The 26,985-nt window shown below is 39.7% G+C and overlaps 1 protein-coding gene across 1 annotated transcript; it reads left to right on the forward strand.

The window, feature by feature from the left end:
• The first annotated feature begins 851 nt into the window (after positions 1 to 851).
• On the forward strand, positions 852 to 26,985 carry pgm5 (phosphoglucomutase 5). The gene is made up of 11 exons (XM_041042975.1): positions 852 to 1,388; positions 3,120 to 3,282; positions 3,427 to 3,573; positions 3,834 to 3,959; positions 4,042 to 4,232; positions 5,254 to 5,408; positions 13,049 to 13,164; positions 17,439 to 17,574; positions 18,273 to 18,456; positions 21,695 to 21,832; positions 25,931 to 26,985. The coding sequence occupies exons 1-11, from the start codon at positions 1,131 to 1,133 to the stop codon at positions 26,018 to 26,020; spliced, it is 1,704 nt and encodes a 567-aa protein (XP_040898909.1). The 5' UTR covers positions 852 to 1,130; the 3' UTR covers positions 26,021 to 26,985.

Consider the following 26,985-nt stretch of genomic DNA (forward strand, 5'->3'; position numbering starts at 1 on the left):
TGAGTAGTAATATATTTGTGGAACTTGTCGCTGTGGAAAACCTCATTGATGAATTTGTTTTTCTTATTAATTAAAGTTTCAAAATAAATGTATGTAAAATATCTTCTGCAGCCTACTTTTTGTTTTTAAGTTGTTTATGTGGTCACTTACAACAAAACGTGTAGTTTGTAGCTTGGGTCAGGGCGCAGTGGGAACAGATCAGTTGTTTAGTTTAGAATGACAGACCTACAGTTCATTTAGAACACATTTTTTAAAGAAAGAAAACGTTAAAAAAATATATGTTCAGTTAATATTCAGGATCTGTTTGTTGTGGGATGAAACATCATGTGCGCTCTTTTAATTTTATGAGAAAAGTTCAGTTCCTTCTCTCTGCCTCAAGGTCGCACTGTTTACCAAATACTGGAGCAGGCATGATGCCCTCTGATGCTGACTTGTAATAATGGGCGACCTTATTAAAAGTGAGATCATTGCAATGCCACAGATTCGATCCCCAGCATATACATATGCAGGTAAAGTGCAGCAATAGGCGATCCTGACACAAAGATACCGCAAATGACAAAGTAAAACTTTTCTATTAGGCAGTGAAGTCTTGCTCAGTGCGTTCTTATTCCCCACTTTTAAACAACTGTAGGTGACACCAGTCACCGTCTATGCCTTCATACCGGTCAGCGTAGACAGCACAGACACAGGCAGTGTCCGGTTGCAGACCGGGCCCGAAACAATTCCCCTCTGCCATCAGTCAGAGGTCTATTTTTGGCCTGAGGCTCAGCTGATTGTGGGCCTTGAAGATTCTGGCCCTCCCTAATTTTTTTTTCAGTTGTTCATGCTTATTAGGAAAAGAGGGAGTTGTCTAACAGCAGAGGAGAGTTTTGCTGTTTAGTACTAAGGGATGCAGCTCTCCTGGCTTTAACATTAGTTGCCGAGGTGAGAACATTTTTGGCCCCTGTGTGGGGCTGCAGGCACTGGCTGGATTGAACAACTGTAACTTCACTTCACAAGCTGACGAGGTCCATCTTTGAGCTTTAAATTCCCACTGCTTTTACTCTGTGGTCGGATACCACGGAAGCCAACTCCAGACCTAGCTTCAGTCTGTTTGATCGGCGCCCTCCCGTTGGGTCCCGACGAGGAGGATGGAGACGAGCCCCATCCCGGTGGTGACGGTCCAAACCGCCCCCTTCGACGACCAGCGGCCTGGTACCAACGGGCTGCGGAGGAAGACAGCGGTGTTCGAGGGCAAAAAGAACTACCTGCAGAACTACATCCAGAGCGTTTTGTCCTCCATAGACCTGCGGGACCGACAGGGCTGCACCATGGTGGTGGGCAGCGACGGCCGCTACTTCAGCCGAGCTGCCATCGAAGTGATCGTGCAGATGGCAGCTGCAAATGGGGTAAGAAAGGAGGGGGTCTTGACCTACAGAGACTGTCGTGCATTTGTTGGAAACACTTTTAACAAAGTAGAAGATGCAACTTTTTTAGTGATTTCTTATTCATGTAAAATGAATTTTTAAATTTGATATAAGTTAAATTATTATAATGTCTTTTGACTACATGGAAAATGTGACAAGTAACCATATATGAAAATAATTTGTCATGGAAACCACTGACTGACTTGGAAAGTTGCAACTACCAAACTCCAGGATGGTAAATCCAAAGCTGAATTTAGCTGCTTCACTGCTGTGGAGAGTAAAGATTAAATGAACTTGCCAAGAATGATGATGAAAGTTTTAACAAATAATTACATTTTGGGTTCAGGGTGTTAATAAACCTATGCTGTATCCCAGTGACACCTACAAAGGGGTCGCATGATGAGTATAAACGTCACAAGATGACTGCCAATGGAGGAAATAAGAAAAAAAAATGTCTGGTTTACTTTTCCGAGTTTCTCTAATCTCTGCTTACTGCAATTTGTAAGATTGGGAAGCACTGTAACCTACACAACATACACTGATTAAGTGATGTAACATGTACATGATAAGTTATTAGACTGGCTGATCTACAGCCAGAAGAGATGGTTCCACCAGTGTCCATATGCACGTTACGCAACATGTTTGGTGCAAATCATTACTTTCACCCAGTTCAGACTGGGTGAAAGTAATGATTTGCACACTCGTCACCCATCCAAAAAAGTGACTGGACTCAAAGTGTCAGCTGCAGACACATGAAAATAGGAGGACAGAGTGAGAGACACGGAGAGGAGGAAAATCCCCACAGCTCATTTAAAACGCTTGCTCTGAGATCTTTGTGATTGGTTTGGACAGGTTCCAAAGGAAAATCTGAGGGGAATATAATTTGTTTTTGAGATCAGTCCGTTTTTCTGCAGGCCCAGCCAAATGTCTCTTAATGTCGCTCTTATCAGCACTTCCATCCATCCTGCTCTATTTTCCTGCCTACGTATGCCCCCCCCCCCCCCCCACCTCCCACCACTGTTCCATCTGTCCTGATCCAAATTGCTCGCTTTGGGGATCCCCTGTTATATGGCACTGAACCAAAAGTCAGGATAGTGGCAAATAGTGTAGATAACCCACCGAGTACATGGACTATTCTTCTTACAGTGGTTACTGAATAGAATCTAAACATAGTGGGAATTAACAGAGTTTCTCATATATGTTCTTAGGTTATTACTCATAATACTGTGCAGGCTAAATGCATTTTGATGAGTACAACTCTTATTGGCTTTCCTTCACTTTCTCTCTCAGTCCTTTACATGCACACACAACATGCAGGATGTTACGAGGATATACTCTGTCGTCAGGAGAACACATTCCTCTCCAGTGAGGACACTTTTATTTAGTATAGCTGATATGCAAGGGTATTATGTTATGCTGGTGGTATTACCACTTTAAAAGTAGCATACAAATTTTAAATGGAGAGTGCAACTCTGTTATTTAGGCACCCTCCTGGGGCATTTGCTTTTTAAAGCGGGCTGTCAATTAGTATCCTGTAGGATGACAAAATGCTTTGGGCGTTTCAGTCCAGGTTGGACCAGACTCTTGAACTTTTTCAGGTGAGGATCGAAGAAATTAAGTGTGTTTTTTAGATTTTGTGTCACTGCCAAAGTATCATTACAATTTATCACATCCTGGAATGATGTGCAACTCACTAATATCTTTCCTGTGCAGATTGGTCGTCTGGTGATCGGCCACAACGGCCTCCTGTCCACCCCTGCTGTTTCCTGCATCATCAGGAAGATCAAGGCCATTGGAGGGATCATCCTCACAGCCAGTCACAACCCTGGAGGCCCCGGTGGAGACTTTGGAATCAAGTTCAATGTGGCAAATGGGGGTGAGAAAGGATGCCTTTTTTTTTCCTGGATCCTTAATGTTTTATGACTATCTGTAGAGTCAGGGATGTTTTTTATAGAACAAAAATCAGTGTCGGTTCAGTTTAAAAATATTAATGTGCAGTATGTCTTGGTTTTGCTGGCAGGCCCGTCTCCGGACACAGTGATGGAGAGGATCTACCAGGTGAGCCGGACACTTGAGGAGTATGCCATCTGCCCTGATCTCCGCATTGATCTGTCCAGGTTGGGAAGACAAGAATTTGACCTGGAGAACAAGTTCAAACCTTTCAGAGGTACATCACTCACTCACTCACTTTTGTCTGTCACTAATAAAATGAGTATTAAAACAAAATATCCAACTAATATTTTTAATGTAATGGCTTTTAAGTACCATTTCTAATATTCATTCATTATAAATGGTTTCAAAGTTGTAACTAGTGCCTTTGTAAATGGTAAATAAATTTTCTCCTGCTTTATAAGTCTGTTGTATACACATGCATGCAAATAAACCAGTTGCTGTCCAGTTTTATTTGTCTCTTTTATGTGTTTCCAGTGGAGATCGTAGACTCAGTTGAGGTGTATCTACAGCTGCTGAAGAACATCTTTGACTTCAACGCCATTAAAAGTCTCCTCACAGGACCAGATCAGCTGAAGTTACACATAGATGCAATGAATGGAGGTGAGACAAATCATCATCCCCTCAAATACCTGAGCTGTTGTTCTTGTTAATTATTTGGTTAATTTCTCTTCTCGTGTTACAGTGATGGGCCCCTATGTACGTAGGATCCTGTGTGATGAGTTGGGGGCCCCTGCTAACTCTGCGGTCAACTGTGTCCCTCTGGAGGACTTTGGTGGCCGCCCTCCTGAGCCCAACCTGACTTATGCCACCTCTCTGGTAGATGCCATGAAAGGAGGCGACTTTGGCTTTGGAGCTGCGTTTGATGCAGATGGGGTAAGACATCTGTTGTTTATGTGATACTGAACTTTCTTTACAAACATTAATGTGGCAATTACGGATTTCTGTTGAAAAGATGCCTTTTACGATAATTACATACCATGGTGTATCCTGTGTTATGAGATGTCACCTGTTAATTTTTTTTCCTATTAAAGACTAAATGCGAGTAATTTACACTGTACCCACAGACACCAGAGAGAACCTTATTCACTTTTTTGTTTCTCTTCATTTGCCCGTTGATAATAGGAAACCAAATAATACTATATCCATGAACAAGCAGCTCACTTTTTCCACAGTGTCATTTCTGCTGTGTACACACAAACACCCAGCTTAGCATCAGGAGAATTATGTCGTATCTTCTCTGTTTCTCCCAGAAGGATCAGTATCTTCAGAGTCATTATCACCAGTGGTTGTAATCTTTCTGGGTGAATGTTTCTTTTTTTTTGCTGGGGGGTGTGTTACATAATACTGTAACTGAAAAAAGTACTTCGCAGTTCACAGTTATTTATGGCTCATATTATCTTATGTTTCAGAGATTTGATTGTCTTGAATCGATATAATGTACATTCAATTTAGATACAACGCTGGCCACTGTAGCGGCTCAACAAGAGTAAATAGTGCATCTGAGGGGGACTATTTTCAGGCGTGGATTCATACACAGAGCAAGTCAGTATTTATGGCAGCATGTAGGATTGACTCAAAATAAACTACAGTGACAATATCCATTATAATGAAGGAGCATGCCACCCGGTGAAATGATGCTGTTCGGTGATGTGTTTTTCTAATGGTTTTTAGACAATAATGGAGCGCACAGGAATAAGCTATTTTAGCCTTTGGCTAAAAGTGCTTGCTGAGGAGATCAATTAGTTAGTTAAACTTTTAATTAGTTTTGATCTTTTCATAGGATTTGATGACAGTAAGCAAAATATAAAAGTCAGTCTAATTAGTCTAATTTAGTCTTATTGCAATTCTCTCTTTATATTATTACACTTAAAACTGTATAATGTGCTGTTGTCAGGACCGTTACATGATCCTCGGAGAAAACGGCTTCTTTGTCAACCCAGCTGATTCAGTGGCCATCATGGCTGCCAACCTCTCCACCATCCCCTACTTCAGACAGCATGGTGTCAAAGGCTTTGCCAGGAGTATGGCCACCAGCACCGCCCTTGACAGGTACAACACACACACACGTGCATACACACTCAGTAGAACTAAGGGGTCTTGTTACTTCAGTTTCTCCACAAACAGCAGCCCAATCTCTGGAGAGCGATGACACTCTCAGATGAAGACTCACCCACTACAAATAAGACTATGAGATCACATACTCATACACACACACACACACACACACGCACCGTCTATAAATATTGTCTGTTATGTAAGACTGGAGTTGAGCAGAGGGTGCTGAGTGAGAGGATGTGATCACAGCTAAAGCCATTCCCATTAACATTGTTTTCCAGTAGGAGGGATCCCAGCACTGCACCCTGCTGAGGCTTCCACAGAATGCCTCTCAAGGGAAGAGTGCCTTTAAACGCAATGAGGGAACCAGAAGTACTGTACCCATCAAGTTAAATTAGATCCAGCTTTTTCAGTTTTTAGTTTTCTCCATAAAATATTTTCAGACTCCACAAATCCTATTCAAATCACTGAATTTAAATATTAAATTATTTTCTTAATTTTTGAACAATAGAAGTACATGGGTTTCCCCTGTCAACTCATCTAACTATCTAAACAAACCCCAACAAAATGACACAATCCCAGTGTAAACTGTAGCAGTCAACAATGTATACTTTTCTCATTTATCTAATCCTTTGGCTCAGAGAGCATGGTGGTGGGTGTGGCTGGACAATTATACCACTGGGGGGACCAAACTGAAAAAAAAATTCAAATTCTACCCAGTGGCTTGAAAGTCAGAGAAAAACCAGGTTCATCATTGTAACAAGTAACAATGGCACTGTTTCTTGTACTGGTGTTGAACACAGCCAGGATCGCAAATCGTTGAGTCTATCTCTAATCCAGAAGAGCTCAGAATGAACAGGATTCATAGGTTGACGTATCCAGTATGTGCCTATATGACTATGTTTTTTTGTGTGCACATCCTTGAACGTGTTTGTGTGTGTGTGTTTGTGCGCATCAGTATGTGTTAGCACTGGCAGACATTAAGGAAGTGACCTCACTGCCAATCCTGATCTCTCTGGGCTTCACATTTACAAGGGAAAAGTGATGCTTAGATATGTGAAGTGGGATGTTACATCACAGAATTACTGGTCGTCTTTGTCTGTTCAGAGGCCCCTACACACACACAGATACACACACACGCACATGCACACAACCTGAGACACAAATGTCACATGCTCCACTACAACCCTGAGCAATGGGCCTCTCAAACAGTGCACTCACACTCTTTGTGTAGATAAAAAAGCCTTTTCATAAGTTTCCACTAAATATATCTCCTTCATCTCTCTTTGTCTCTTTTCTAAGCATTTGCCTTTTTCAAACTGATGATAGAATAAATTTAATTTCCTGGAAGCTCTTACTTGGTTGTGCAATCTGCTGAGAAGCAGAATTACCTTACAGTTTGATGTCCATTACAGATAATACCTAGATTTCAGATAATATCAGGCTCTGGGCTTTCTGAACAGCTTCATCAAAAATAAATTACATTATATAAGATTTTCGTTTTTTCCCCATTAAACCCAGTTTCACCAGCACAATCTTATGTGGTCTTATGCAAAGCACACCTACCTCTTCTTCTATGAGCACTTACTGATAATTACTGATAGGGTCACTTTGTTCAACTCTCAGCTTCATAACCACCACTTAAGTTTCTCACACAGCACTGCTGTCTCAGAGGTGTAATGTTCATATCTGCTTGTCTTTGACAAATTCTAGGAAGTGTTGAAGTACTTAGTAGTGTGGTGTTGGGACCCTGGAGTTGGCCCAAGTGTAGGCCTTTTTAGGAGAGCGAGTGGCCTGTGTGTGTTTCTGTATGCTGAGTGTTTAGACTGAGAAAACCTCCCCGCTGTGTGTTTATGCATAGTCAAGCAAACTATGTTATAAAAGCCTTGATAAATGTGATGGTGTACAGTATATGCCGTAGGTAGCTGTGCGTGTGTCCAGAGGGAATGAGAGAAAACGACAGAGAGAAAGAGAATGTGTTTGTTTTCAGATGAACAGGGGATGTTTTGTTGTGCAGGAAACTGATTTGGATTCAGATAGACAGGAGGCCGGAGTTACAGGCGTGAAATCTTTTCACTCTTGGCTGGACTGGGTGTGCAAGGGCACTTCTCTCTGTGCACGCACTGTAAATGAGGGCTGATACAAGGAGGGCGGGAGGGGGTCAGAGGAAGAGAAAATGGGAGGGAAATTTTGGTAAAGGAAACATCTGCCTCTCCTTTAACCGTTCCAGGGATGGGAGGATGTAGGGAGAGGAGAGGGCTGAGCCACTGGTGTGTTACCACGATGAAGTCAGAGTTCTTATTCTGAATCTTTGAATAGGAATAGGAATCAAATGTTTAATGTCATGCTGTAGCTGAATTTTTTTTTTATTATTGTTTTAATGGCTGTTGTGCTGGTTACTAGGATGACTAAGGTAATCAGAAGACTGTATTGCCCTTCATAGGTCCCAGTGCTTAAAACATTGTAATACACAATGTGCTACTACCACAGGGTGTGCTTTTTATGGATTCATTTTTGTCCTACGTGCTCCATTGAGTATCATGGTCATGTATCATGTATCATGTTTTTCATAATGGTCTGGTGGATTGAGAAATAGAAAACAAAACCAAGAGAGGATTAACACAACAGACTGGCACAGATGTAAGAGACTGCAACACAAAAAGGAGGGTCAATTTGGACTTATGTGGCATCAAGGAGTCATTCTGATATCACAGAGCAGTGGTTCCCAGCCCTTTTTTGTCTAATGCACTCCCATAGCCCTATCAGAAGAGTTCAAGTACCCCCTCTTCAATAAGACCAGCCATGTTCCAAATGTTTGGTTGTGTTTGCATTAATACTGTGACCACTTTCAACCATTTATCCATTTAGCTATTCATTTCAACTTCCTTGCTTGCAAAGTTTCCACACACACTTAGCTCTAGTGCAGTCTGCCTGTCGTAGCTTTTTTTTTCTTTAAACCACATACAGTAACTGGCAGTAAGTGCAGAAGTACCCCCTAAAGTACAAGTATCCCTGGTTGGGATTCACTGTTACAGAGTTGGGATGGATCTTAAGCATTCGCTCTGTTGAACTCAATACTGTCCCAATGAGACCATACCACACCAGTTTTGGTAGGGCTGGACTTGTGTTCCCATGCAAAGCTGCCAAGGTTGAGTTCATTTCAAAAAAACTGTGAAATGCTCGAAAAAAAACTACTAAGAAAAGCTGTCATCAGGGTCCAGTGTTGTGTTATGCACCAGTATTTTGATAGGAGGCAAGATGCAGAAAGTAGCCAAGTTAAACATCGACCCAACAAGCACTTTTCCACCTGATAAAACATTATTAAATGGTAAATATATATTTTTGACACAGCTTTGGAAAAGCCTAGAAAACTGTTTTGAACCAATGTCAGAAAGGTACTTTGATACTGATTCCACAAGACAATGTCGGTAACAGCTACGACCATTTACAGAATTCATGTCAACTTTATTTTCAAGTATTTTCAGTGTTGGCCACTATGGCAACATCTTCAATGTATTAAATTTCCATGTTGTCCAGTGAGAGTTCCTGGTTCAGGTCAAGAAGAACTCACATTTCAAGCCCAAGTAAAGCTCCAGCATGCTGTGCTTTTTGGCTGAATGCCAGTGTTAAGCTTTCAAGTCCGGGAGGTGCTCTCTTCAGTGGGGGAGGTGAGTAGTGATGGCACTGGATGCTATGTTTGGTAAAATATCAAGCCAAGGCCAAAAGCTAACAATATTTCACTCTGCAGATGTAGAGAAACCTCATCTCTACATCTGCAGAAGGCAAACAAGGGAGATTTAAGATGTATGTTGACTGTGAAGTGTGCATGAATCAGTTTGTCTGTGAGTTTGTAATCCAGAGCTTTGAGTTCAGAGGATGAGGATAATAGAAGGAAGACATTGCTGAGCCCAGTTATGAAATCTCTGTCTGTTCTTCACCATATGGGGGCAAAGCGTTCAAATCATTCAAAAGGACAGACTATCTCTAATGCTCTTCAATTTCATTTCATCTTACAGGCATGATAAGTGCTGTAAAAAAAACCTTTTTTTACACAGTCTCTGATGCAGTTTTGTTCAAGATTAGCTTAAATAGTGCATGACAGGTGAGACCTACTCTATATATAAATAAAGGCTAGACTGTAAAGTTAAAAGCAACAAAATTTCAGAAATATAGTTTGATTGAAAGTCTGTAAAACATACTTTAGGAACTTTTGCAACCTAACCTATTAATGATTTTTGCTCAAAATATTCAGGTTAGCCTAAATTGTTAAACAATGTTACATGTAGAGCCTCACAACAGTGTAAGTGTTGTTTTAAAATCCTTATTAAAATCAATTTGTGAATTGAATTTAAAATTAAATGATTCATACATCCTTTGAAGACAGGATACTGAAATGGAATCATTAATTGGCACATTTAATGACAATGATATTGATGGGTTTTGTACAGCATTGTTTAATATGCAAAGTTAAGGAATCATTTTATAAAGGGGTTTCTCAGTGTATCAATAGGGTGACTGATTATCACCCATTCAAAAAGACTATATATTATCTCATGGCACACCTCAACCAACTTCCACACTGTCAATCATCATTTTAAAAACTTTGACCATTTCAGAACTGAAATGTTACTTGATAAAGGCTCTTGACAACATATTCACTCTTTCCTCAAATTCTGTCCCTAACTAGTGTGAGAAAATGGACGTAGATAGACCATAGAGCAATTGAGAGGTCACACCTACACACGGGGGGATTACAGCCCTAAATAGAAACCTTCCAAGTTCATTCCTTGTGTCTCTAGTCATATTCATTGGCCAACATTTTTCTGTTTTGGCAAAGCCTGTGGAGAGAGAGAGGCTGCATCCACTGGGTTTGGCTGCCCTGAAACAGTGTCCTGTATCTGTTTGAATATGCTTGTGTTTGCTTACGCTTGTATTTATCACATCCTTGTGTGTTTTGTTGAAACAAAATGGGCCTCAATGCGTCCTCTCTAAATGAAAAGAGAATTCTAATAGTCAGTGGCTGACATCTAAACATGACAATCTACTTTCTTTGTTTCTGATTTTGGTTGAAGATGTATATCATATGTGTAAGTGTGGGAAAGACTGGGGTGAATTTGTTTGTGCTTTGTTCACTTGCAGTGTTTATCATGTTAAGTTAAAGCTGGCACAGTCATCAAACTTGAGAAGACACTATTCTCAGAATTCTCACACTGTTAACAACAACGTTGTCCCAACATTTTTACTGTGTTGTTTGAAAACTGAGCGCTGGTAGGGTCAGCTTCAGTGCTGTTGTTGGCCATGGACGTGCCATTTAAAACGTTAAAAGCTTGTCAGAAGGCCAGAGTTTCTTTTTTATTTTAGGAATGCCAGGCTTTCCGTTCCAGCTCTCGCTTCCCCAGAGGGGACCAAAGCTGGTTTACTCTTATTTGGTAATTTATCCCATCCTCATGTAAACAACTGTACTGGGCACTGTGTGGGGTTTATTTATGTGCATGGTGATTGTGTGGACTTGTGTAGCACCATCTAAAAACTGATCACATCATATGTTGTGCTCCGGACTCCCACAGCATCCCACAGTAAAACATTTGAGACTGATACTTCTACATGTTTGTTTCTTTGGGAGCAACAACTGTTTTGTTGGGCTGAATATTTTGTCCACAGTTCCTTAGCAGTGTCCTGGGAATTGTGTTTACATTTTGTGGTGGTTACTAAGGAGTCGTGGATGATGTGGTTGAGGAATGATCTGTGGGGAATGAGAGAGACACTGGGTAACAAAACAACTGTGCAAGTATATTTGGGATGGTAACTTTTATAGTACAGTATCAAAATCCCAACCCTTTTTGTAGGTTCCACAAACTTTTGAGGCTCAGTGGATTTTCTCATAGAGGGGTCTGTTTTATTTGAAAGCAAAATTGGAAACATGTTGCTTTGCTTTTGTGTTTATAATAATGTACTGACAGTAAAAGTTGTGAACGTAATGATATAATAATTATTACATAGGAGTACTCAACAACTACACCTCCCATAGTCATAATTTTAGAAAAACTAAGGTCACGTTCCTCCAGCGGAACCCAACCCCCTTTTTTTGACTAAACATCAAAAACCTTGTTATGCCTCGAAAGATTTATATTTAAACCTGAATTGAGTGATTGTTTGGACTGTGCAGGAGGGATCAGAAAAAAAGGTGTAACCACACATCTGACATCACCTTTTCTATAAGGTGATGTGGTGGACTTGTTAGCAGATAAGGAGCAATATCAACATTAATTTTAGAGCTATTTTGGCAAGCTGATGAATATATGGTGACTTGTTTAGCTGCTAAATTCTGCACGATGTTCACCAGCTAGTCACTAACTGTGCCTGCTGGATGGTGCTGGGCAGCTAATGTACAGTTTCCTGAAGACAGCTTCTCATTGCTGCTGGAAACTCTGCTACGAGAGCACTGTGACTGAACAAAAACAGTAACGTTGCAGAAAATCAAAACAGAAAGAGTTACAGGAATGCTCCATAGAGCTGACAGGAAGGGCAGAGTCGGAGGTTGTTCTCCGTGGGTTCAACACTTTGAGTGACTCCTTTCACATACAAATGGTCATTTGATCTATTGTTATTGTAAAACTACAGCTCTATAGCACCCGCTAAAAATACTGGCTCTAAAACGCATCATGTCAGCTTTAATAAACTCGCCATGTGCATGTTATTGTAGAATGTGAACTCTTCCACGTGTAATTAAAACCTTGAGTTTCCAGAAACAAAGCTGAGGACATGACCTCAGCGTCCTTAGCGATAGCTGCGACCTTGCCCTTAAGGCTTTGACACTGTGCCAACAGCCGACTCAAATGTTAGTACTGAATGTAAATCGTTGTCGCTATAATCACCTGTTTAGAGTATGGACAGAAAACCCCACGAGCATGTTTCAGATCTTTAGCTCCTGCAAGTGGAACAGAGGCTTGTAAAAAAGAGGAGGTGGGACTTTGGCTCTGTGTCAGCGTACTCACAGCCAAGATCTGATTATTTTAATTGCTGCTGATTTTGTTTGTTAATTAATATTATGTTATTTTTATATGTTATTTCCATTTTTGTCCAAATGTGTCAACCCTTTTCTAAAAATGTACCCTTTTGTATCCAGCCTTATTTTTCTGTAAAGTTGCACTTAAGAGTCTTATTAGATCTTTCTCTTTGCTCTTTTCCCCTTGAGTCTATTTATTTGCACTCCCTCTCCTCCCAGATATAGTACTGTCGGCACCTTTATCCCTCCTTGGGACCCCAACATACACATGTATTCACATACGTACGCACACATGCACACTCCCTCGCCTCCTCTCCCCATGTAAGTACGTGGCTGAGGTTCAAAGCAAACATCAGCTACAAGGTTAACTCACTTTGTTCTGGCTGCCTTCACCTTATTAAATTATTGGATGAGCTGTTGGCAGATCAGGCCTGTCATACAGCATTTGGTTTGCTTTATTTCAAAGGTCAGGGGATTGTTTGTAAGCTTATGTCTAAATCAGAACTGGGGAAAGGCTGGCGTTAGATATTAGAGAGATAAATACAGTGTGTGTTTGTGAGCATAAAGTAGATGAACATTGTCTCCATCTTTGTTTTTGTTGCTCTCTTTCTCTCTTGTCTGTTTGTAGGGTAGCCAAAGCCATGAAACTGGCGCTGTATGAGACTCCGACAGGCTGGAGGTATTTTGGGAACCTCATGGATTCTGGCCGTTGTTCCCTCTGCGGAGAAGAGAGCTTTGGGACAGGTATGATCAAGCACACTCACTCACAATCCAAACAACTAAGCCCACCACCCATAAAAACAGACGTCTGAATGCTTAATTTCATCGGTACAGATATTTAACCAGTAAATGCAGAGACAGGGTAGCAGTCGCCTGCTCGCATGTGGCTAGAAGGTCACTGATTCAAACCCTTGGACCAGCTTGGAAAATGTGAGTAGGTGTGTGACTGAGAAACCTCCTCCCCTTAGCAGCAACTGTTGTTGAGGTGTCTGCAAACAAGGCCATCATTGGAGGACTGCACTAACCAGCTGTTGCTGACTGAATATGCAGCAGGGACTTGCTGAAACATTCAAACAGCAAGTGTATCTGTTACCGGTGCCAGACCTAGGGGAATCTGGACCGGCAGCAAAGATTACACAGACTGGGCAGCACTGTGCAATCTGTGGGTCAAAGGAGGAGGACACAAGTTAGCGTTTTCCGCTGGCGCTCATTTATTTTCAATTGCTCCTGCGCGCATTTGTGATCAAGCTTTAAAAAATAAAATGACAACAAATTCACATTACAGACGATAAATAACACAAAACATTATTCTCCCACTCAGATAAAAATAAATAAAACAAAAACATATGTATAGATATATACATTTCTTACATGAAATGCGAGTAAATGTAAAAAAAAAAAAAAAAAAAATTAATATGCATCCCTCAGCATCAGAGTACAAAGTAATTGATCTAAGGTGAAACATAAAGCTGACACAATTCCTATATTTCAAAATAAGAAAAATCAAAACACACATTCCTACTACACACACACACTCAAGACTACTAATGCACAAACCCATTTACACGTTTTTATTAACTAGCACGCTCCCTGACACACATGCACGCGCACATATATACTTAAGCAACGGTCACAAAATGACGCGGTGTACACCGCAGCAACCGAAACCCAGCGCATCTTACCAAGCTTTTTTAAAATCACTGGCAACTGAAACTCTTAAAAACATTAACCAATAACCTTAATTCTTTATATTAAATTATTTAATATTAAATACCGATACGTGAACAAAAATAAGTTTACAGTAACGTTAAAGTTACTAATTAGCTTAATGACAGACCGGCAAAAACACTGGAACAAAGGCGAGACTCGTCACCTCATACACACATCTCCCAAACATCTCAAATCATTTTAAACATTTCTCCACACTTTATCTTTCATGTACATACAATACTGAACGATGAAAAAGTAAAATTTGGTATTACCCATGGGTCAAAGGAGGAGGACACAAGTTAGCGTGTTCCGCTGGCGCTCATTTATTTTCAACTGCGCCTGCGCGGAGCTCCCTCCCCACTAGACCCACTACACCACACCGTCATCTCCTGGCGACATAGTACATCTACCTCAGAGGTAAAGACTGAAGAATATAAAATCACCTTTGCAGTGATTTAATGATTTAACAAAAAAATAAGGGGTGTTTTTTTTTTTTTTTTTTTTTTTAATAAGTACTATTTATATGGCATTTTTCCAACCTACTACATATCCAGTCAATATCCAGTCACAACTTGCTTCTTATTTTTATAGTTTTGGTCACCATTAATATTGGTTATGATAACATTGTACTCATCAAAGTAATTTAAGAGACCTGGGAACATAGCTCCTTTGCTGCAGTGAAGTCCAATGGGGCAAGTAACACAAGCAGTCAGGCAGTCAGGCCGTAACTGAACGCTCAAATGGCTGCATTGTGACAGAACACAGCTTCAAGACGTCGGACATTTATCCAGATTTTCTAAATCACTTTATTTGGAGGTAGAACTGTATAATTCTATTAAGTTTGTGTTTGTTTTATCCTCAAAATAAGTTTGGCTTGATATTTATTTGAAATCTGTATCATTTTGCCCCATCTGACTTTTTTTGGAGAGATATTTCACCTCTCCCAGATCTCCACAATTTGCATGATTAGTACAGTGTTATTACAACTAAGAATGGTGACCAAAACTACAAAAATAACATCAGAGTGTTTATGAAATCATAATTTCCCTTTAAAGCTGATAAAAACTTATCACAATTTATTTCCCTATTCCGTTCTCTTCTACACACTCAGCAGCCTGTTCTGTTCTAGAGTTGTAAGCGGTGCATCCTGACTGCCTGCAGTCAGAGTCATGTAATAGATGTGAGGGCTGTGACCCTGACTGCATGTGTAAATAATCCCCATTCTTCTCCTATAAAAGGAGACAGGGGCTCCCTGAATCACTGCAACATGCAGACAGGCCTCCAGTGGCAGTGGTTTCTATGAATGCAAACGCAGGCGCATACATGCGCAGCCAGAAAATATAAACAGTGCGCATGCACAAATGAGACACACACATTTGCTCTCGCCCACCCTCTGCATCTGTTTATCCTTACTACCCACTGCTTCCTTACTTTCCTTCATCTCATTGAATGATTGTCTTTACCGGAGTCGATATATTTGACTTTTGAGAGACAGGGAACAAGGGGGAAAAAGCTCAAAGTCAGGAGAAAAACGTTAGTGGGTGTGAACAGGAGTGAAGACAAGAGAAGCTTGTAGGAACGAGAGAGCAGAGGGAGTTAGGAGAGTCCAAATATGAGAATTATTGACGAGGAGAGAAATGGAAGAAGCAGAGATGCAGAGAGAACAGAGGACTATGGGAGCTTACTCGTTGTCTAGCCATGTAAGGCCAAAAGCTCAGAGAGAGCCCTGAGTAGTAAATCATCAGAGCTGCTCAGCACTCCTGCTCTTCACTGACTCTCATACACTTATTCAGACACACACAGCATGAATTATTGCAAGTGTTAATTTTTCCAGTTCTGTCAAACTTTGTTTTATTGTTTTGACTATATTCTATTAGTTTGCAAAGGGATAATGCCATCTTCAGTAAGAGGTAATCTAGAAAAAACAGCAGCTAGCAAAATATAAAAAACAAATTATGTAAGAGGTATTTCTGTTCATCATTGTATGTATAATTTTTCTTCCCTACAATGAGCCTAAAATACTACAATCAGTCTCCCTTAGTGTTTTAGGGGAGACATATATTAGTATTTTACTTTTGATTTTAAATATGTTCTGTTATGACCTTTTTTTAACAGTGATAACTGGTTAGAGTGGAGCTGAAAAGACAAGCTATAATTGTGACATATTTTGTAGTGTAAATGGAAAAGGTCTGGTTGTGCTTAGGAGGTATAATAATTAGATTTGTGACCCTCTCTTTCTGTGCCAGTGAGTGAGACAAAGGGAGACAGACAATGGGACATGGATTAAGTAATGACAACAGTCAGTTTCCTAACAGCTGTGTGATGCTTCAGCTGGACACAGAACGAGAAAGTTCACGCCTTGTTTACAGTGTTTGGTGGTTAAAACAATAGAATAGAATAACTGTATGTAGATGTCTCAAAATAAAGTGATACCAAACATTCAGTCTATTCTCCACTTAGTAACATTACTAACCTATAACTTAAAATGTCTGAGATTCCTCTTGACAGATACCTTTACTGTGCAGCTGTCTTTGGCAACTAACTGATAGCTCCCCAATGACAGAGACTGAAAAAGGGTGTGATCTGTTTGTGTGTGTATCCGTGTGTGTTTTGGGGTGTGGAGTGAGAGACGTTATTTGTATGGAAGTAAGTGGTACATCTCCAAGCTCAGGCACTCTCTGTGACATTCTGTTACTTATAGTGGAACTGAATACATGTGTACATGTGCTGGTTATAAGTGTGTCAACAAATATATTCAGAATCCAACCTCGTTTTTGGAGAGCTCAGTATTTACAGTAATTTGTAGTAAGTTTACAGTAAATTACATGTAAATTTCATGTTCTTTCTTTGACATTTTAGATGAGGATATCGATACCAGTCTCATATCTGTCCATTAAGTATGGAGCTGGAGCAAGTAGACAGTTAGCTTAGCTTAGCTTAGCATAAAGACTTGGATACAGGGGGGAAATAGCTAGCCTGGCTCTGTCCAAAGATTAAAAAAAATATCCACTTACTAGCACTTCGCATTATGTCTTGTTTGTTTTTTCAGGTTATATGCTATAATATTTATTGGTTAGGAGCAGTGACTTAGATAGAGGAAAGCTAGTTGTTTATCCTTGTTTATAGTCTTTGTACGAAGGTAACCTAAAGGGCTGCCAACCGTTTTCTAATAATTCCTAAGAACCGAACTTTGGGAGATTTTGCATGACACCAAAGTTAAATTAAGCACATAGCAAAGTTATGTCATGGTTATGTCTTATCTCTCATCATCTCAGGTCATTTTCGCTGTAATTTTCTTTCTCCTCTAGGCTCAGACCACATTCGTGAGAAGGATGGTCTGTGGTCAGTGCTGATGTGGTTGTCCATCATGGCAGCCAGGAAGCAAGGTGTGGAGCAGATTGTCAGAGAGCACTGGGCCAAGTTTGGACGCAATTACTTCTGCAGGTAATCTGCTAAAGTATCTCTTTGAATATGGAGCTGTGATTGACTTCATCATGCTCTTTTCCCGAAAGTCTAAATCCCATCTACCAAAACCATATGTATGTCTCCCAGGCCTTCACCTTCATCCATTTCTTCTCCAGTCCTCCTCACTGGTTGCCATTTGTTCTTATTTTAACCTCTCCCCTGTGAGAGGCAGAGATAGTTACTGCAGTCAGTGTTCCCACTGACAGTTGCTGCAGCTTTTCATGTTCCCACAGAGAGCTTTTCTAAATTGATGCACATTTCCCATAACACATAGCTGGAGAGAACATACAGGACAGGCCAAGCACCAGATGACAAAAAAGTCTCCAAAACACAAACATCTGTCATCATTTTGGGGAAAAAAAAAGTTTCTCACCCTGACAAAGACTGTCTCTTGTAGTTTAGGGCCGTTTTAAGTACTATTGTAATACTGGCTCCAGTGACTTTATGTAGCTGATAAGGCATTAGAACATATTGAAAATGTATTAGAGAAAATAGTAGAAAATGTCCTTAATTCAAGAAAAGTATAATGTGACAAAAAGCAGTTGTTACAAAATACATTTTTATAACACAGTATTTCCTTATTACCAAGTTTTTCCTCTCACTGCTATGTTATGTTAGATATGATCTCATTGCTTGTGTTTATGTGCGTGTTTGTTTGTGTACCTTGTGATTGTCAGGTTTGACTATGAAGGCCTGGATCCACGTGCAGCTTTTTACTTGATGAGGGATTTGGAAGGAGTAATCTCAGACAAAGCATTCACAAGCCAGAAGTTTGCTGTAGGAGACCACATATACGGCGTGGAGAAGGCCGACAACTTTGAGTACATCGACCCCGTGGATGGAACGGTGGCCCGAAACCAGGTCAGTCTGGGAAGAACTTGGAGAAGGAATGAAAATGCAAAATGTTACATGACATGCTACGTTTGACACTCCAAACTGGTATCGACAAGAATACTGACCTGATCAGGTATCCACTTTATATGCACTTTCCTTGTCAATGCTGTGTGAAAGAAAAACAAATAGCCATGGTGGCTGCCAGTTTTTAGCTCTACAACAATCTGTCACCTCATGTTAGCTTACATAAAAATGATTTCGGAGAATTTCATTCAGTGAAGTGTACAGATTTTAACAGACTTTTGGGCAAAAAAGCACTGGTATCAGATCAGTATTTGGTCTTGGCAGATACTCTGAACTGAGGTACTGAAATTGGAACTGGAAGAGAAAAAGCTGAACTGGTGCATCCCTGCAGTACAAGAGCTGGTTCATCTGGTCGTGTCAAGTCTGCCTGAAGACATCTTACAATCACGCCGCCTCTCTTTCATACACATGCTCTTGTTCATCAGCCTCTGGCGAGCCAGACCACCCACTGAGCTTCTGTGTTGTCTCATCAAAGAGGTTCCATGTTTGGACATGTCTTCCATTTTGAACCATAAACATATGCATACAAACACACATTACATACAGCACGTAGCCCTACATACACTGATAACTCCCTCAGTAACTATTACCTCCCTGTCCTCCACCCTCCCTCCCCCCCGCCTCAAACTTTGTGAAGTTTACCCAGCTGACTCCCTCTGTTCTGCTCAGAAATGTGTGGAAACTCATTCCTGGCGTCAGCACTTCTCAGCCTGTGCCCTACCTAATACCACACACACACACACACACACACACACACACACACACACACACACACACACACACACATTGTCCGGATGTCAGTTGTCCATGTGAGTAAGTGTGAACACATGCATCTGCTTGAACACACGTGTTCACGCTTGTGTTTGCCGGCAACTTCGTCCATCAACTTCACTTTACGTGTCTTAACTGTGTAAAGGAGTGACGATGTCTCTTTCTGTCCTACTGTGTTACCATGGTTACAGCAGCTCCATAGCTAGTTAGTCAGTCACCCCAAAATGTGATTTAACCTCACTGGTAAATCCTCAGTCGCCCCAGTGCGTGTTATTACAGCACACATTCCTCCCAGGACAGAATTATATCAGCTGTCGTCTCACTTGCAGTCTCTCCACTGCAAGTGTGTTTGAAGGGGGAAAAGTTGGCACATAAACACAAGCACACATCCACACAAGACAAAGTAAGGGGGATTTACACAGCAGTGACATGGAAGCCTTTTCTGGTTGACTACTGAAATCATTCTCCATTGTCTGCATATCTTAAGCAGATAGATGGATAGATAGATTTCTCTGGACTGAGCTATGGACCGAGTCCATAGCTTATAGAAATTACATATCTGTTTTGATCGGTATATTCCTATTTTGTCTACTATGAAAATTCATATAAAGATCAATATAAATTAATTTCTAATTTAATACACTTAAATATGTGAAAGCAAGGTAACTTAACCAAACCAAATGACATTAATTACTCCAGAGTCACAAGCTGATATGGAAATTACTGTTAGTGGGCTAAGCTAGTTACGGTACTCTTAGCTAGTTATTCTTAGCTAGTTACTCTTAGAAACTGTGGTGTTTTCTCAGTGAGGAAGCTTCAGCTTCTGCCTCACTTAAACATGTGGAATAATTAACTGAATTACCAAGAGTGATATTTTTCTTTTACATGTAACAGCTAGGAAAAAATTAACAAGTTAGTTTACTTTTACCTCAGGCTAGCTCTGGCTCTATTTCACTGCATAGCATTCTTGCTTTAGCAAAGTTAGCTTGCCTTTAACAGGAAATGGGAAGACACACAGACAGACTCACAGACACACTGTGGATGGTATGTGGTCCACTCAGGGCCTCTGAGCTTTGCAGTGGACATTGTTTTTAACAGGCATTAGTCAGCCTCCTGATAACCACTACTCTATTGTTAGAGATGAGCTGACACGCTCACAGATAGAAAGACAGACAGCCAGGCGGACGGACATCTCTCATTATCACTGTCTCTCCTCACCCGGACTCTGACATGTTATCCTCCCTTGCCAAAGTCAGATTAGGAGGAAGGCGAGTGGTCCAGAGTTACTTTACTTTCAGTGCCATGGTCTGTAAACAATGTAGCTGTGCCCCAGTCTGAAGAGGTTGACAGCTATTAGTCTGGGATGGGGTTATTGTTGTACAGGGGCACTTTACCGTCTTGATTTCTTACTCCTATTATAGTTCATAACTCTTCTGTGCTGTTCTTAAAAGATATGACACATCATTCATTTTGTCAAGATCAAAACATGTCATACATTTTTTTGCCGTCGTATCTATTCTTATTAATACTTAATGTTGTTTTCTTCTTAAAGCATATTGCTCTCTTTTCCCCTGAACTTGTCTTTTGCCCTAAAGGGATAAGGAAAGAGGCGCTGTGGAATTTCGGACAGATAAGAGTCATCAGACATTCATTAGTCAAAGAGTCTTATCTTCCTTACGTCAGCCAGCGAGAGCTGTAGTTGGTTACCCCAACGCAACAATATCCTGTTTTTCCTGAAAATGTTGAGGTTAAGTTCAAAGTGTTAACAGCAGAGATTGTGGAGGCACTTTAAATATGATGTTTTACTCTGGATTGGTGCGAAACTGCCACAATCTTAAGTGAACCATGAAAATACAAATGTGATGAGCTCCTGAAATAAATGGTCAAGAATCACCATTGAAATGAACACTTAGTTAAGTAGCACTTTAAGTACCGGTGTTTTTATGACCTTACGTAACCTAACACACAGTACTGCTGTGGATGTAAGAACGCTGTAGTGTAAAGAAACTCAGAAACACAGTCCCAGAAATACACACAGTGTTAGTGACATCTAGTGGATGTTTGCAGTTACTGCACAAAGAACTGATAGCCTCCATACAGACTCCGTGCCTATTTTTGTCCTATGATATTTTTACAGTATCACTAATTTGCATATTGAGTGAATAATCAAGTAGCCTATTTTCTAAGAATAGATATATTTTGATACTTAATACAATTCTAAATGTCTGATATTTTTAGATTAATATTGCATGATGAAGCTCATCATGGGTTTATGTTGTGTGTGGTTTGTAATAATATTTTTCAGTTGATTCTTAACTTTGTCCTTTTGGCTTTTCTCAATTAGAAAGTCGGTCAGTAAATTAAAAAGAGTAACTGCTAAATTGATAATCATTGGCTTGTGTGTTTCTAGGGTTTAAGGATCATCTTCACTGACGCGTCCCGCCTGGTGTTTCGGATGAGCGGGAGCGGTGGAGGGATGGGTTCCACCATCCGCATTTATGCCGAGAGCTTTGAGAGAGACCCTGAGAGACACAGCAGAGAGACACAGGTACAGAGAGAGTGCACTGAAAAAAATGTTTTGTTGAATTTACTCAATTTTAATGTTGAAAGTGGTTGCACGGAATACATTCATCTAAATCTAGACATATTTTTTAAGTTGGCTGTACTTAATATTTTTGAGTAATTTCAAATAAATTATTTTAAGTAGTTTCCGCACAAAAATTCTGAGTATTTGTTACTCTGATTTCCTTAGTAATTCTAACTAAGCCCATGTTTAATTTACTTAAATTCATCATGTAATTAATTTATTGTGGTTAACTAATTTGTTATTGTGCTTTAAATTAGTTTTATTCTACATATGTAAAATATTTTGATTCAATTCACAATTTTATTTAAAACAATGAAAATGCATATGTAGATGTGGGGGTGGCTGAGAAACCCGGTATACAACAATGAGTTGTGGCAGACTGGAGCAAATCCCAATTCCATTTTATTTGAAAATAAAGTCTTCTTGTTCAAAAACTCAAAACTTCAAAAATGCACATTGGGCCAACCAGAAAGATAAAAGTAAGCAAAAAAAAAGGGGGGGGGGGGGATTCTCAAGAGCACTTCTCAAGAAGAATCAAAATAGTACAGAACAAAAGAATTCACTCTAAACTGCTTTTCTGGCTATACCCTTAAAGTTTGGGCCCATGGCAGGGGCTATAATCTGGAGCTGTGTTCAGGAGCTGTGCTTCTCTCCTTTAGGCTCCGGCCACCACAGCCTCCTGTGGTGGCCGGGGGGGGCGATTCTCAAGAGCACTTCTCAAGAAGAATCAAAATAATACAGAACAAAAGAATTCACTCTAAACTGCTTTTCTGGCTATACCCTTAAAGTTTGGGCCCATGGCAGGGGCTATAATCTGGAGCTGTGTTCAGGAGCTGTGTTTCTCTCCTTTAGGCTCCGGCCACCACAGCCTCCTCACTTTTATACTGGTGGACTGCACCAAGAAATCAATATCAATTATCTCTTCCAGCGCACTTACAATAATCCCAATACTAAATAACATATTATCAAATAGAAGTTCAGTTAAACATACTTGAAAAACACATATTTGTTTTTAAACAAGATACTTATACAGGTCATTTCACTACAAAAGACAAAACATCCCTCCCACTCTACCACACTTGGTTTCTTCCCCTGTGAACCCCCCTATTTAACCAAATGGACCGCTCCCACTCAGGTTTGGCTGTTCTTGGTCTGACAGAGGAAGAAGTGCAACAAAGGAGACAGGTCAACACAATTTAAATTCAATAAATCAAATACACGATCACAGCGTGACTTCTCTCCTTCACTCCCTCCTCCAAATGTTCATACCACACACATCACCACCAGCACTTCACACCAGGATCAACATTCTGATAAAATCTATCTGAGAAAGAGCACATGTAAGGCACATGTGTAGCACATGTGCCTTACTTTAGTGCACGGGGTCTCCCTGTGACAGTAGCATAAAACAATTTAATTATTTTGATTCTTCTTGAGAAGTGCTCTTGAGAATTTTTTTCCCCTTTTTTGCTTACTTTTGTCTTTCTGGGTGGCCCAATGTGCATTTTTTACAGTGAAGTTTTTGAACAAGACTCTAATTTTGTCAAGTAAAATGGAATTGGGAATTGCTCTAGTCTGCCACAACTCATTGTTGTATACAGGTTTTCTCGGCCACCACCGCATCTACATATGCATTTTGATTGTTTTAAATAAAATTGTGAATTGAATTAACATATTTTACATAATGTAGAATAAAACAATTTAATTTAAAGCACAATAACAAATTATGTAACCACAATATATGAATTACATAAAGAATTTAAGTAAATTAAACATGGGTTTAGTTAGAATTACTAAGGAAATACAAAAAAGTAACAAATACTCAGAATTTCATGCCGAAAGTGCTTATATAATTTATTTGAAATTACTAGTACAGCCAACTTAAAAAATATGTCTAGATTTAGATGAATGTATTGCATGCAACCACTTTCAACATTAAAATTGAGTAAATTCAACAAAACATCATCATTATCAAAGCTTTATTGGCTGATATCAGACAATAACACAAGTTATGCTTTATGATGAGACTGTGTTGTCCTTAGATTCCTTAAATTCTGTAGAATATATAGATTCTATATAATATACATAATAGATGCTAAATGGGCACACCATCCTTTGGGTGATGGGAAACAGCACCACCTCAGATTCAAACTGAGTTGAGGTGTTTTGATTTTCAATAGGACACTATTAAAGTTGATTGACCTGTAGACTTTGGAGTGATTAGGAGCACTAACCTTCTGATGTGGTTATGGATGTTGGGATAGCTAGTGTACTTTAACCATACCCAGGGGCTGTAAAGCTGCAGTCATGATGGCTAGACAGCCTCATTTAGGTTTGGCCACCAAACCATACAACATCATCAAGCAATACGTGCTTTTACTGAGAGAAATAACCCCTTTGTCATACCAGTATTTTCTAAATCTACAAGTAAAAGGACAACCAAAGGCAAAATGTCTGATTTTGTGGTGTCATAAAATGAAATCTATTACATCAAAGTTGTTTTGCTGTCGTTTGGGGACAGCAAAATTATAACCCTAATCTTCTGTCTACATAATATTTATATATATATAATGATTCCTCTGCCTAAACTATAGATAATTAATACAAAAACAAAAATTATTTTGCCCACTATATTTCAACTGGTGTAAGCATTAACACTGTCATTTTATTTCCCTTGTCCCCACTGTGTGACCTACACTGAACCCGGGACCAATCTATGATTAATATTAGATCATAAATTAAATTCCTAATCATTCTGCCCCTTACTCGATGCACATAAATCACCAGAGAGGACATACATGATTAACCAACATGCCTATTAGGCTAGATTAAAAGTATGGCACATACTCTTATGCCACAGTGAGCTGAGCAGCAGAGCCACAGGCTGTGTGTGTTTTAGTGTTAGAGTCTACAGCCTAAATGACATCATTAAGTTTCACATTGTAGTTGTGTTGGGCTGTGTTTTGTATTCCATCACACAACCCTGTGCAGTGAAGGGTTAAAAATAGCACCATAACATAAAACCCCTGAGTCAAGTCATGTAATTCTTAAGCATTGTCAGTCACATGAGACATGTACTACACTGCAGATGCTGTGTGGTACAAACATCCTGTTATTTGTTCTTAGTCTTCAGTCATTCATTCCTCAGATTTTAAGTATTTTATTTTTAGACGTGTATTTAATGTTTAAAGATATTTTGCTGCACCTTATCATGACGCCACTCAGCATTTCCTTGTCTTTATTACACCCAAGTGTTCTCGTTCAAATTTTATGAATGATTATCTGTAACAAGTACCAAGAACTGGTTGACGAACTAGGCTGACGCCTCTGTAAAACCCTTTTGACAGGGCTTGTTTGCACAATTATAGGGGCCAGGATGACATAATTCAAACTAGGTTATTGGCTCTGGAATCTGTTTAAGTATCTGTTTATCTGTAATGTGTTTTTTAGGCCTCAAACTCACATGATATCTGCCATGCAGTGTACAGGTATGTTCTGCCTTGCACAACAAAACAAAGACCAGGCCAATGTCTGCTTGAAGAATTGCTCATCTTCAGTTGTACTGTAGTGTGAGAGGCTGGTTGTTAAGATCAGTGCTCTCATAGTCATAGTCTCATAGTGACAGAGTTTTTAGCTGTGCTAGGACTGCTGGTAATATAGTGTTGGAATGTAAGTTCACATAATCTAAGAAATTAGAAAAAAATCAAAATTAACTTTGAGGTGCAAACAATGCAAGCAACACACAGAAGCAGTACAGAAACACACAAAGTTTCAGGGGAAGAACAATACCAAAATAAAAATTAAGTTATACATTGTTCTTTTGGGGTATTATGTCCTTTATGTTCTTCTTTCTTAGCTACAAACATCTTCCTTACTAATGGCCATTCAGGGGAATAGTAAGGTTGAGAAAAAACACTGATCATGAAAGAAACTCTCCCTGAATTTGTTATAATAGCCAGAAGCTCCTTCCTCGCTTGATTCAAAACATTATCAGTCATTACTGAACTATCATTGCTGAAAATGTCTGATGAGCCGTGTACTATATGTCTCTCACTGCAGGTGGTGCTGGGTCCTCTCATTGCCATTGCCCTGAAGATCTCCAACGTCCACGAGAGGACAGGACGCCGTGGTCCTAATGTCATCACATGAGCAAGACAGGAAAACACGCACATGCACGTGCACATATGCGCGTTTCGTCTACCGGCTCACACAGACAAAAATCCCTTCCAAACTTTTCCGACCTTTTTAACATACCTTCTCTGTAGCTTCATTTTCATTTTTCTTTACCGAGGGTGCTTACTGCAGGGGTTTATCTCTCAAAAAGAGAATTAACATTGCACGCTGTTATCTCAGCTGTTTATTGACCACTATCATCTGTCAGCTATTGAGAACATTGTGTGCATAGTGCATAGTGTCAGTGTCTAAACCAGGGAGGCTATTTAATTATCTCTACAGATAAATAATGAAAAATATGTAAACAGCAAACAAATTATCAATTTGCAGACTGACATTTAATGTTTGTGCCTTGCTTTGATTGAGACTTATTGACTGAGGGAGTCTAAGAGAAGTTGTCCATTTTTTAATTCACGCCATTTTTATATAACAGTGCAGTGTTCACTTTTCATATACCTGTGCTCTTATATACAGTATGTCACAGTGTTGTTGGGGTTTTTTTTTTCAACCATTTCATGCAGAAGAAGAAGAAAAGTGTAAAATAAAACCGGCATTGCATCACAACTAATATCATATAGTGAAGTGTATAACATTGTTTAATATAAAATGAGGTCAAAACCTATCTTGCTCTATGTAGAAGTGGGGAGCAGTCTCATTCATGTTTACTACCCAAGGACGGGGTATTCAAAATGTAAAATATTGGTGCCTTAGCTAGACAAGGAATGAAGAAGAAAAAATATATTCTAAAACAATTTTACTTTTTTTTCTTTAATTTGTCAGTTTAGGCCTTTGGGAATGCCGCATAACCATATTTGAATATATTATTTCTTTCTTTTTTTTTTTTTTTAAATCCAAATGAACTTTTTTGTGTGTAGTGCCTGCCTTTTTTTGAATTGAATCAGACAGATCTAATGGGTACAAATAAAAATACATGAGAGAGA

This window comes from Toxotes jaculatrix, chromosome 7, assembly GCF_017976425.1.
Source record: "Toxotes jaculatrix isolate fToxJac2 chromosome 7, fToxJac2.pri, whole genome shotgun sequence".
NCBI lineage: Eukaryota > Metazoa > Chordata > Actinopteri > Toxotidae > Toxotes > Toxotes jaculatrix.